The sequence below is a fragment of the Oncorhynchus mykiss genome, chromosome 18 (assembly GCF_057628025.1).
Source record: "Oncorhynchus mykiss isolate SJ-2025 chromosome 18, ASM5762802v1, whole genome shotgun sequence".
Taxonomy (NCBI): domain Eukaryota; kingdom Metazoa; phylum Chordata; class Actinopteri; order Salmoniformes; family Salmonidae; genus Oncorhynchus; species Oncorhynchus mykiss.
In genome coordinates this window covers 73,628,848-73,641,607 of record NC_143039.1, presented here as the reverse complement: position 1 = coordinate 73,641,607, position 12,760 = coordinate 73,628,848, and the positions used below count along the sequence as shown (strand labels likewise).

Sequence of the window (12,760 nt, the reverse complement as noted above, 5' to 3'; positions counted from 1 at the left end):
GTTCCATGCAGAACCCTTTTGGTTCCAGGTAGAACTCTTTTGGTTCCAGGTAGAACTCTTTTGGTTCCAGGTAGAACTCTTTTGGTTCCATGCAGAACCCTTTTGGTTCCAGGTAGAACTCTTTTGGTTCCATGCAGAACCCTTTTGGTTCCATGCAGAACCCTTTTGGTTCCAGGTAGAACTCTTTTGGTTCCAGGTAGAACTCTTTTGGTTCCAGGTAGAACTCTTTTGGTTCCATGCAGAACCCTTTTGGTTCCAGGTAGAACTCTTTTGGTTCCATGCAGAACCCTTTTGGTTCCATGCAGAACCCTTTTGGTTCCAGGTAGAACTCTTTTGGTTACAGGTAGAACTCTTTTAGTTCCAGGTAGAACTCTTTTGGTTCCATGCAGAACCCTTTTGGTTCCAGGTAGAACCCTTTTAGTTCCATGCAGAACCCTTTTGGTTCCAGGTAGAACCCTTTTGGTTCCATGCAGAACCCTTTTGGTTCCATGCAGAACCCTTTTGGTTCCAGGTAGAACCCTTTTGGTTCCAGGTAGAACCCTTTTGGTTCCATACAGAACCCTTTTCGGTTCCATGTAGAACCCTCTGTGGAGGTTTCTTCCTTGAACCAAAAAATGTTCAATGTCACATGCACAAGTACAGTGAAGTACAGGGTTCTCCTATGGACACCGCTGAAGAACCCTTTTGGAACCCTTTTTTCTAAGAGTGTACTGTACCCCTCTCAGGGAGCGTCCCAATGGGCACCCTATTCCTTACATAGTTCACGACTTTTAACCAGAGACCTGAGGGCCCTGGTCAAGAGAAGCACACTATGTAGGGATGCTGTTCCTCACTCATGGTGCTGTTCCTGTATCTAACCATAGCCATGTGACTCTCTCTGACCCTCACCTCTGTTGACTTTTGATCTTGGCTGTGTCCCATAATGGCACCCTATTCCCTACACAGTACACGACTTTCGACCCATAGGCCTCTGGTCAAAAGTAGTGCACTATATATAGAATAGGGTGCCATTTGGGACAAACACGTGTCTTTGACGTGCTGGTTCTAATTCTGCATCTTTGATTCATCGTAATAATAATTGTCGGCTGGCTCAGGACTAAGTATCCTCAGGCATATTGCTGGGAGAGCCTGTGTGTGTGTGTGTGTGTGTGTGTGTGTGTGCATCTTCTGTGATTGTGTGAACTCCCAGGTTGTGTGCATAAGAGGCCTCTTACTCACACTCATCCCTTCCTTACATTAGCATACCATACTACCATGATCACATGGTCACCTAGCATACCATTCTACCACCAGTGAAATGGTCACATGGTCACCTAGCATATACCATTCTACCACCAGTGAAATAGTCACATGGTCACCTAGCATACCATACTACCACCAGTGAAATGGTCACATGGTCACCTAGCATACCATTCTACCACCAGTGAAATGGTCACATGGTCAGCTAGCATACCATTCTACCACCAGTGAAATGGTCACATGGTCAGCTAGCATACCATTCTACCACCAGTGAAATGGTCACATGGTCAGCTAGCATACCATTCTACCACCAGTGAAATGGTCACATGGTCACCTAGCATACCATTCTACCACCAGTGAAATGGTCACATGGTCACCTAGCATACCATACTACCACCAGTGAAATGGTCACATGGTCACCTAGCATACCATACTACCACCAGTGAAATGGTCACATGGTCAGCTACGGTTAAATGGTAAATCCCGCTCTCTCTCCATTTGGCACAGACGGCTCTATACTGTACTATACACATACTGTAGATGTACTGTGATGTACTATAGATGTACTGTAGATGTACTGTAGATGTACTGTAGATGTACTATAGATGTACTGTAAATGTACTATAGATGTACTGTGATGTACTATAGATGTACTGTGATGTACTATAGATGTACTGTAGATGTACTGTAGATGTACTATAGATGTTCTGTGATGTACTATAGATGTACTATAGATGTACTATAGATGTACTGTAAATGTACTGTAGATGTACTATAGATGTACTGTAGATGTACTGTAAATGTACTGTAAATGTACTGTAGATGTACTGTAGATGTACTGTAGATATACTATAGATGTACTGTACACATACTGTACATGTACTATAGATGTACTGTAGATGTACTGTAGATGTACTATATATGTTCTGTGATGTACTATAGATGTACTGTAGATGTACTATATATGTACTGTAGATGTACTATAGATGTACTATAGATGTACTGTGATGTACTCTAGATGTACTGTAGATGTACTATAGATGTACTATAGATGTACTGTAGATGTACTGTAGATATACTATAGATGTACTGTACACATACTGTACATGTACTATAGATGTACTGTAGATGTACTGTAGATGTACTGTAGATGTACTATATATGTTCTGTGATGTACTATAGATGTACTGTAGATGTACTATAGATGTACTGTAGATGTACTATAGATGTACTATAGATGTACTGTGATGTACTCTAGATGTACTGTAGATGTATTATAGATGTACTGTAGATGTACTGTAGATGTACTGTACACATACTGTAGATGTACTATAGATGTACTGTAGATGTACTGTAGATGTACTGTGATGTACTGTAGATGTGCTGTAGATGTTCTGTGATGTACTGTAGATGTACTGTAGATGTACTGTAGATGTACTGTAGATGTACTGTAGATGTACTATAGATGTACTGTGATGTACTGTAGATGTACTGTAGATGTACTATAGATGTACTATAGATGTACTGTAGATGTACTGTAGATGTACTGTGATGTACTGTAGATGTACTGTAGATGTACTATAGATGTACTATAGATGTACTATACACTTATGGTATTATATTCCCTGACAAAGGGATTGTATTCCATTGCAGCCCAGACTATAATCCCACTCTGTTTTGGGATTGTGGAAAACCGGGTAACAGTAGGATCTCTGTAGCGCTAGCTGCCAAAACCAACAGCTGTCAGTTATGAAGAGCAGGGGTTTAGTTAGACAGATCAAAGATTTAGGCTTCAGGTACCATGTGACCATTTCATTAGGTAGCAGAGATCCACACAGATGCTCTGTTGGGAAGCAAGACACTTCAATGTTCTCCCCATAGTTTAACTCTGAGCTCCCCTCTAATCTCTTCTGCGTCCCAAATGGCATGCTATTCCCTATATAGTGCACTTCTTTAGACCCGGGCCTATGTACCCTGGTCTAAAGTAGTGTTCTACATAAGGAACAGGGTGCCATTTGGGACGACGTTTCTGTTCAGAACAGACGTGGTTTCTGTTCAGAACAGACGTGGTTTCTGAATAGTCATTAGCCAGGAGACTCTAGTCTAGTGGGTTGTATATTATCTCTGTGATCACGATCCCCAGCATGTGGTAGATTGGTAATGGACGATTGCATCAAAATAACAATGACTCCTCCTGCACCATGAATATGGAAAGGCACGGATACTGGACAGAGACCTGTTGTTTGTCTATAGGATATCATGTGGTCTGGATGGACTAAGACCTGTTAGAGCCTGTTGTTGTCATGTTGTTGTCCTGTTGTTTGTCCTCTTTGAGAGGGGCAGGCCTGTTCCAACTTCCAACTGCATTTAGTTTGATATGATAAGCAAATCATCAATCACGTTGCATTCTGTTGAACTTGTACATTTGTCATTTCCCCCAAATAATGACATACCTCCCTTCCAATCTGGGGGCTTTGCCCTTCCTTGCTGTCTCTTTCTGCCTTCTCCTTAAACTATCCCCCGTTTCTACTTTATCTATCATGCCCTTCCCCTCTGCCCCCTGTCTCTACTTTATATATCATGCCCTTCCCCTCTGCCCTCTGTCTCTACTTATCTATCATGCCCTTCCCCTCTGCCCTCTGTCTCTACTTATCTATCATGTCCTTCCCCTCTGCCCCCTGTCTCTACTTATCTATCATGCCCTTCCCCTCTGCCCCCTGTCTCTACTTATCTATCATGCCCTTCCCCTCTGCCCCCCGTCTCTACTTTATATATCATGCCCTTCCCCTCTGCCCCCTGTCTCTACTTTATCTATCATGCCCTTCCCCTCTGCCCCCTGTCTCTAATTATCTATCATGCCCTTCCCCTCTGCCCCCTGTCTCTACTTCATATATCATGCCCTTCCCCTCTGCCCCCTGTCTCTACTTATCTATCATGCCCTTCCCCTATGCCCCATGTCTCTACTTTATATATCATGCCCTTCCCCTCTGTCTCTACTTATCTATCATGCCCTTCCCCTCTGCCCCCTGTCTCTACTTATCTATCATGCCCTTCCCCTCTGCCCCCTGTCTCTACTTATCTATCATGCCCTTCCCCTCTGCCCCCTGTCTCTACTTTATATATCATGCCCTTCCCCTCTGCCCTCTGTCTCTACTTATCTATCATGCCCTTCCCCTCTGCCCTCTGTCTCTACTTATCTATCATGCCCTTCCCCTCTGCCCCCTATCTCTACTTATCTATCATGCCCTTCCCCTCTGCCCCCTGTCTCTACTTATCTATCATGCCCTTCCCCTCTGCCCCCTGTCTCTACTTCATATATCATGCCCTTCCCCTCTGCCCCGTCTCTACTTATCTATCATGCCCTTCCCCTATGCCCCATGTCTCTACTTTATATATCATGCCCTTCCCCTCTGTCTCTACTTATCTATCATGCCCTTCCCCTCTGCCCCCTGTCTCTACTTATCTATCATGCCCTTCCCCTCTGCCCCTTGTCTCTACTTATCTATCATGCCCTTCCCCTCTGCCCCCTGTCTCTACTTTATATATCATGCCCTTCCCCTCTGCCCCCTGTCTCTACTTACCTATCATGCCCTTCCCCTCTGCCCCCTGTCTCTACTTTATCTATCATGCCCTTCCCCTCTGCCCCCTGTCTCTACTTATCTATCATGCCCTTCCCCTATGCCCCCTGTCTCTACTTTATATATCATGCCCTTCCCCTCTGCCCTCTGTCTTTACTTATCTATCATGCCCTTCCCCTCTGCCCCCTATCTCTACTTATCTATCATGCCCTTCCCCTCTGCCCCCTGTCTCTACTTATCTATCATGCCCTTCCCCTCTGCCCCCTGTCTCTACTTTATATATCATGCCCTTCCCCTCTGCCCCCTGTCTCTACTTACCTATCATGCCCTTCCCGTCTGCCCCCTGTCTCTACTTTATATATCACGCCCTTCCCCTCTGTCTCTACTTATCTATCATGCCCTTCCCCTCTGCTCTGTTTCTTTCTCTCTCTCCATATTCTTTCTATATCTCACTTTCTATTTGCCTCTGGTCCTCTTCTCCTCCATATTTCTCTCCCCCATTCCCCCCTCTCCACCTCTCTCTCTTTCTACCCCATCCCCCTCTCTCTCCACCTCCACCCTCTCCCTCCACCTCTCCCGCTCTGCCCTCTTTCTCTCTACACCCCTCTCTCTCTCTCTCTCTCTCTACCCCTCCCCTTTCTATCTCTCTCCACCTGTCTCCCCATCTCTCTCTACCCTCCCTCTCTCCACCCCTCCCCTCTCTCTCCCTCTACCCCTCCCCTCTCTCTCTCTCTCTTTCCACCCCTTTCCCTCTTCACAGGACCTGGATAAGACCCATACAGAGATCATGCGTCACCATACCAGTATCAGTGAGCTGAAGAGAAGCTTCATGGAGTCTGTTCCGGAGCCGCGGCAGAGCGAGTGGGACAAACGCCTGTCCACCCACTCACCCTTCCGCACGGCCAGCATCAACGGACAGCTGCAGTCAGGCACTGACGGGGTGAGTCAACACCAACAGAACAGAAATGCATAGAACGGCCCCTCCCCATTCAAGTCAGTGATGTCATAATGGGTGAACTGGTGTGTGTGTGTATGTGTGTATCCATGAGTTGACCAGTAAAATTGCCAGGGTTACGGGGCTCTAAGCCCCTTCTAGAGATTCTATTTCTATGGAGTCAACAGAACAACCAGTCTTGGTACAGTCGGAGACAGCCATAACAGGACATGTTACTCAGAGACACAGACAGGCTTTTATCCACTTTAATCCAACTCATAGCATCACCAGGACAGAGACAGCCATAACAGGACATGTTACTCAGAGACACAGACAGGCTCACTCATAGCATCACCAGGACAGAGACAGACATAACAGGACATGTTACTCAGAGACACAGACAGGCTCACTCATAGCATCACCAGGACAGAGACAGCCATAACAGGACATGTTACTCAGAGACACAGACAGGCTCACTCATAGCATCACCAGGACAGAGACAGACATAACAGGACATGTTACTCAAAGACACAGACAGGCTCACTCATAGCATCACCAGGACAGAGACAGCCATAACAGGACATGTTACTCAGAGACACAGACAGGCTCACTCATAGCATCACCAGGACAGAGACAGACATAACAGGACATGTTACTCAGAGACACAGACAGGCTCACTCATAGCACCACCAGGACAGAGACAGACATAACAGGACATGTTACTCAGAGACACAGACAGGCTCACTCATAGCACCACCAGGACAGAGACAGCCATAACAGGACATGTTACTCAGAGACACAGACAGGCCCACTCATAGCACCACCAGGACAGAGACAGCCATAACAGGACATGTTACTCAGAGACACAGACAGGCCCACTCATAGCACCACCAGGACAGAGACAGCCATAACAGAACATGTTACTCAGAGACACAGGCAGGCCTTTATCCACATTAATCCAACTCATAGCACCACCAGGACAGAGACAGCCATAACAGGACATGTTACTCAGAGACACAGACAGGCCCACTCATAGCACCACCAGGACAGAGACAGCCATAACAGAACATGTTACTCAGAGACACAGACAGGCCTTTATCCACTTTAATCCAACTCATAGCATCACTAGGACAGAGACAGACATAACAGGACATGTTACTCAGAGACACAGACAGGCCCACTCATAGCACCACCAGGACAGAGACAGCCATAACAGGACATGTTACTCAGAGACACAGACAGGCCCACTCATAGCACCACCAGGACAGAGACAGCCATAACAGGACATGTTACTCAGAGACACAGACAGGCCCACTCATAGCATCACCAGGACAGAGACAGACATAACAGGACATGTTACTCAGAGACACAGACAGGCCCACTCATAACATCACCAGGACAGAGACAGCCATAACAGGACATGTTACGCAGAGACACAGACAGGCCCACTCATAGCACCACCAGGACAGAGACAGCCATAACAGGACATGTTACTCAGAGACACAGACAGGCCCACTCATAGCACCACCAGGATTCCTGACAACAATGTGATGTTTGAAGTGAAAGATGGTACTTTTGACTCCCTTATTACATTTATTAGCACCAGTTTACCGAGATGAATGTTTTGTTTATGTGCTTTCATCTTCAATTGAAGATGTGTTTTGACTTTCTTTGAGCACGTTTTCTTGCTCTGTTGTTTTTCTAGTTGTAATTTTGGATTGCACATTCGTCTTTAGTCCCAGTAGGGGGTACTGTTGTCTTTTCTCATGTCGTTCAGTTGTTGTTTTTGACACAAATCAATGTCTAGTCACTAATCTAGAGGATTCAATCATGTTAGTCAATGTCCAGTTTCTAGACTGGCAGAATACCTGGAATAGCTGCATCACAGGGGTGCTGTGTTCATTTGAAAGAGAAGTATATTTTTAAAATGTATTTCCTCATACTTGGTAGAGAGGAATAGATTATTTTAAATTACCTAAGGATATACTGTTCGCAGGTTCATAGTCGGCAGACGGAATGCTTCAGAGAGCTTCATCAAGTGTTCACCAGTTTCTCTGTGTCTGTGTATCTCTGTGTACAGTGTACATGCTCTTGGAGTCTCTCTGTGTATATTCGTATGTGTGAAGATTGTGTGTGTGTGTGTGTGTGTGTGTGTGTGTGTGTGTGTGTGTGTGTGTGTGTGTGTGTGTGTGTGTGTGCAGGTGAGGACGGCCTCCCTATCACCTGCATACAGAGTAGTTGGTGGCGTATCAGAGGTAAAGGTACTCTAATTCAGTCCTTACTGGCCGTACAGGGGCTGAGCTGGGCTGGGCTGGGCTGGGCTGAGCTGGGCTGGGCTGATCTGGGCTGCAGTAAGAGAACACTAGCAGGACTGCGCTCTGCCACCCCTGGCCCCGTCACGACCTACTTTTATAGATGCCCCTTCCAAACCACACCCCCTAACCTTTCCCAAATCCTCCCCCTTCACCACTGCCTCCGCTCCATGATTGGCTGCTGCCAGCTTTTGTCTTCCTGCTTTGATCTGCCAATCAAATCGCATGGCTGGGTTTGACCCGATAGTAGTGAAGCTGCATGACTCAGTGATGGTGGTGATGATGATGATGATGATGATGATGATGATGATGATGATGATGTCTGACGTAGTGATGAGAGACTGAAGAACAAAAAACGATTCACGCAAACAACCAAAAAACAAACAGCGACAACAACAACAAAGAACTGACCTCCTCCTCCTCCTCCTCGTCTTCCTCCTCCCCCTCTTCATTTCATTGTCTCTCCTCCACCCTGACCTGTATCTCTCCCTCACTGGTTGTTTTATGTTCTCTCTCTCTCTCTCCCCCCCTTGTGTCGTCTATCAATCCTCTCCTCCTCCTCGTCTTCCTCCTCCTCCTCCTCTCCTTTCAAAGTCGTGCCCTGCCCCACATTCATATCCACTCCCTCTTCCTCCTCCTCCTCCTCCTCCATATCGTCCACCACCTCCTCCTCTACCTCCACCCCCTTCTCCTGAGGAGGATCCGGAGACCCAGAGAGGTGTTCAGGCCTTGGGTAACCAAGCATCACCGCTCCCCTCCCCTCGCCCCTCTACTGCCATGGGGCTGAAAAAACAATTTTACTCCCAGACTTGAAGCTGCCTCCAGCTACCTGGGTATCCTGCCTGCTCCAGACTCTTCTCATGTCCTGCCTATGTACCTGAAGAATACTAAGCACTTCCCTCAGAACATTTAAAAACTAAAATAATAATAATAATCTTAACTTTCAATCTCTATTGAGTATAGGCATTTTTAAATGATAGGCCTACGGCACAATTTCTATGAATGGAGATGATCATGTTTCTAAAATATCACCAAAAAAAAGACATATACAATTGCAGTATAATACACTAGTCGGGTGATTTACCAAGCAGTCTTACCTGACTTGGTATTGTATGTAAAACATTTCAGATGTCTTTTTCTATCTTCATGAACACATTACCAACAAATCCCAAATATGAGCCTCCCAATTGCCAATAGACTTCAATGTATTTGATAAGCTCATCTCTTTAAGACAGGCTCATTGACTGACTGACTGACTGGCTGTGGGATGGCAGTGAGGAGGAGGGAACACTGTGGTCTAGCCAACCTGCATCAAGCCAGTTTCTATGGTGGTTCTCCGCCTAACGGTGTTATGATCCAAGACGTTGCACTGCCAAACAAACGGTTTGCACTAGCTAGCATTTTACCTGCCAGAGAAGGCCTTTATCCAACCTAACCCCAGCCATCCAATCTAACCCCAGCCATGGAGGAGCAGAGCCCCATAAAAACTCCCCAGTCCCAAATAGGCTGCTGCTGCTGTCACCGCTTCCCTGGAGGTTGGTCCAGCCTGGTCCGGCCACCCTGGACCCTAACTCAGGCTGAAGCTCAGTGATGGAACCCACCACTCACTAATGTCAGAGTTCAGAGAGTACTCCCAGAGAGAACTTAATTTAAAAAAAACTCTGCCCTTACATTCCACCATTTACCTACTCCCCAACCTCCCTCCTTCCCCCTGTCCCTCCCCTTCCTAACCCACTCCCTCCCCTGTCCCTTCCCCTCCTAACCCACTCCCTGCCCTGTCCCCTCCCCTCCTAACCCACTCCCTCCCCTGTCCCTTCCCCTCCTAACCCACTCCCTCCCCTGTCCCTTCCCCTCCTAACCCACTCCCTCCCCTGTCCCTTCCCCTCCTAACCCACTCCCTGCCCTGTCCCTTCCCCTCCTAACCCACTCCCTCCCCTGTCCTCTCCCCTCCTAACCCACTCCCTCCCCTGTCCCTTCCCCTCCTAACCCACTCCCTGCCCTGTCCCCTCCCCTCCTAACCCACTCCCTCCCCTGTCCCTTCCCCTCCTAACCCACTCCCTCCCCTGTCCCTTCCCCTCCTAACCCACTCCCTCCCCTGTCCCTTCCCCTCCTAACCCACTCCCTCCCCTGTCCCTTCCCCTCCTAACCCACTCCCTGCCCTGTCCCTTCCCCTCCTAACCCACTCCCTCCCCTGTCCCCTCCCCTCCTAACCCACTCCCTCCCCTGTCCCTTCCCCTCCTAACCCACTCCCTCCCCTGTCCCTTCCCCTCCTAACCCACTCCCTGCCCTGTCCTCATCCCTTCCCCTCCTATCTCACTCCCTCCCCTGTCCTCATCCCTTCCCCTCCTAACCCACTCCCTCCCCTGTCCCTTCCCCTCCTAACCCACTCCCTGCCCTGTCCTCATCCCTTCCCCTCCTAACCCACTCCCTCCCCTGTCCCTTCCCCTCCTAACCCACTCCCTGCCCTGTCCCTCCCCTCCCTCTCCTAACCCACTCCCTGCCCTGTCCTCATCCCTTCCCCTCCTAACCCACTCCCTGCCCTGTCCTCATCCCTTCCCCTCCTATCCCACTCCCTCCCCTGTCCTCATCCCTTCCCCTCCTAACCCACTCTCTCCCCTGTCCCTTCCCCTCCTAACCAACTCCCTGCCCTGTCCCTCCCCTTCCTCTCCTAACCCACTCCCTGCCCTGTCCTCATCCCTTCCCCTCCTGTCCCACTCCCTCCCCTGTCCTCATCCCTTCCCCTCCTAACCCACTCTCTCCCCTGTCCCTTCCCCTCCTAACCCACTCCCTGCCCTGTCCTCATCCCTTCCCCTCCTAACCCACTCCCTCCCCTGTCCTCATCCCTTCCCCTCCTAACCCACTCCCTGCCCTGTCCTCATCCCTTCCCCTCCTAACCCACTCCCTGCCCTGTCCCTCCCCTTCCTCTCCTAACCCACTCCCTGCCCTGTCCTCATCCCTTCCCCTCCTATCCCACTCCCTGCCATGTCCTCATCCCTTCCCCTCCTAACCCACTCCCTCCCCTGTCCTCATCCCTTCCCTTCCTAACCCACTCCCTGCCCTCATCCCTTCCCCTCCTAACCCACTCCCTCCCCTGTCCTTTCCCCTCCTAACCCACTCCCTGCCCTCATCCCTTCCCCTCCTAACCCACTCCCTGCCCTGTCCTCATCCCTTCCCCTCCTATCCCACTCCCTCCCCTGTCCCTTCCCCTCCTAACCCACTCCCTGCCCTGTCCTCATCCTTTCCCCTCCTAACCCACTCCCTGCCCTGTCCCTTCCCCTCCTAACCCACTCCCTCCCCTGTCCCTTCCCCTCCTACCCCACTCCCTGTCCTCATCCCTTCCCCTCCTAACCCACTCCCTCCCCTGTCCCTTCCCCTCCTAACCCACTCCCTGCCCTCTTCCCATCCTCCCCTAATTCCTGCCTGTCGGTTGGCCATTCCCCCACGTCTGTTCATTGTTCTCTGTCTCTCTTGGTCTCCCGTTGCTGAACACAGCGAGGGAAGCGTCCTCTGTTTGAATACCAGGTAAGATTACAGAGACAGCAACAGCAGGCCTCCTTGGCTCCCGGGGGACCACCGCTCCTCAGACACCACTATCTACAGGAGGAAGAAGGTTATACTTCTGATGATTCTGAGGAGGAGGAGGAGGAGGCTCGGGGCCAAGGGCACACTCTGAGGGTCTCTATCGACATGCCTGAGGAGGAGGACAGGGCAGGGGGGCCCTCAGCCTGCCAGCTGTACCCAGCCATGCTCCAGCTCCAACCGTCCCACGTCTCCTTCTCCCTCATGTCTGGACTGCTGGTCATGTTTCTCACCTTGTGTTGGTTGGTGTTTATCTGACTGGCCGGTCCGGTGGAGAGAGAGAGCCCTATACTGAATTGAACCACCCAGTGACTGGCTGGTCCGGTGGAGAGAGAGAGCCCTCTAATGAACTGAACCAGCTGGTGACTGGCTGGTCCGGTGGAGAGAGAGCGAGCCCTTTACTGAAATGAACCACCAAGTGACTGGCCGGTCCGGTGGAGAGAGAGAGAGCTCCCTACTGAAGTACCCCTGTTGAAGGACAGAGACAAGACATTTATTCTCTGCTCCTCTCTGTAACTTAATCTAACTCCAACACACAGACACACACACACACACACACACACACACAGACAGACAGACAACGCAGACAGACAGACAGACAGACACACACACACAGACAACACAGACAGACAGACAGACAGACAGACAGACAGACAGACAGACATGGACAGACATGGACAGACATGGACAGACATGGACAGACATGGACAGACATGGACAGACATGGACAGACAGATACCAATCCCTATTGAACATTACACTGAGTGAATAATTGTCGTTGCATTGTGGAGTATGGCATTATTGTTCTTGCCAGTACATTTTTCTTCAGGATGTGTTGAGCGCTGTACATGGCTGAGCTCCCTCGCTACCAGAGCCTTATAGCCCGACTTCAAGGAGCTTCTAAAACTTTTACTCACAATATCCCCTGGTGAAAAAGAAAAGCCATCCAGTGTTACTAACAAACTTTGTCTGCTAACCTGACTCTTTCACGGCTTGTGTTTAGCCTGTAGACTACTGTATATTTTCTCTGTTCGTCCACAGAATCTACCCGTATCATAGTCACGCATCGATGTCAATGGAAGCCTAAGGGAAAATGGGATTTTAATTTGTCTCTTAGT

The 12,760-nt window shown here is 49.1% G+C and overlaps 1 protein-coding gene across 20 annotated transcripts in view; it reads left to right on the top strand.

The window, feature by feature from the left end:
• epb41a (erythrocyte membrane protein band 4.1a) overlaps window positions 1-12,760 on the top strand; it is a 147,733-nt gene that overhangs the window by 104,153 nt on the left and 30,820 nt on the right. For all 20 annotated transcript variants that reach the window (XM_090209388.1, XM_090209387.1, XM_090209386.1 and 17 more), the window contains one exon: window positions 5,578-5,757. In XM_090209388.1, coding sequence (XP_090065514.1) covers window positions 5,578-5,757 — 180 coding nt within the window. The remainder of the gene's footprint in view (window positions 1-5,577; window positions 5,758-12,760) is intronic.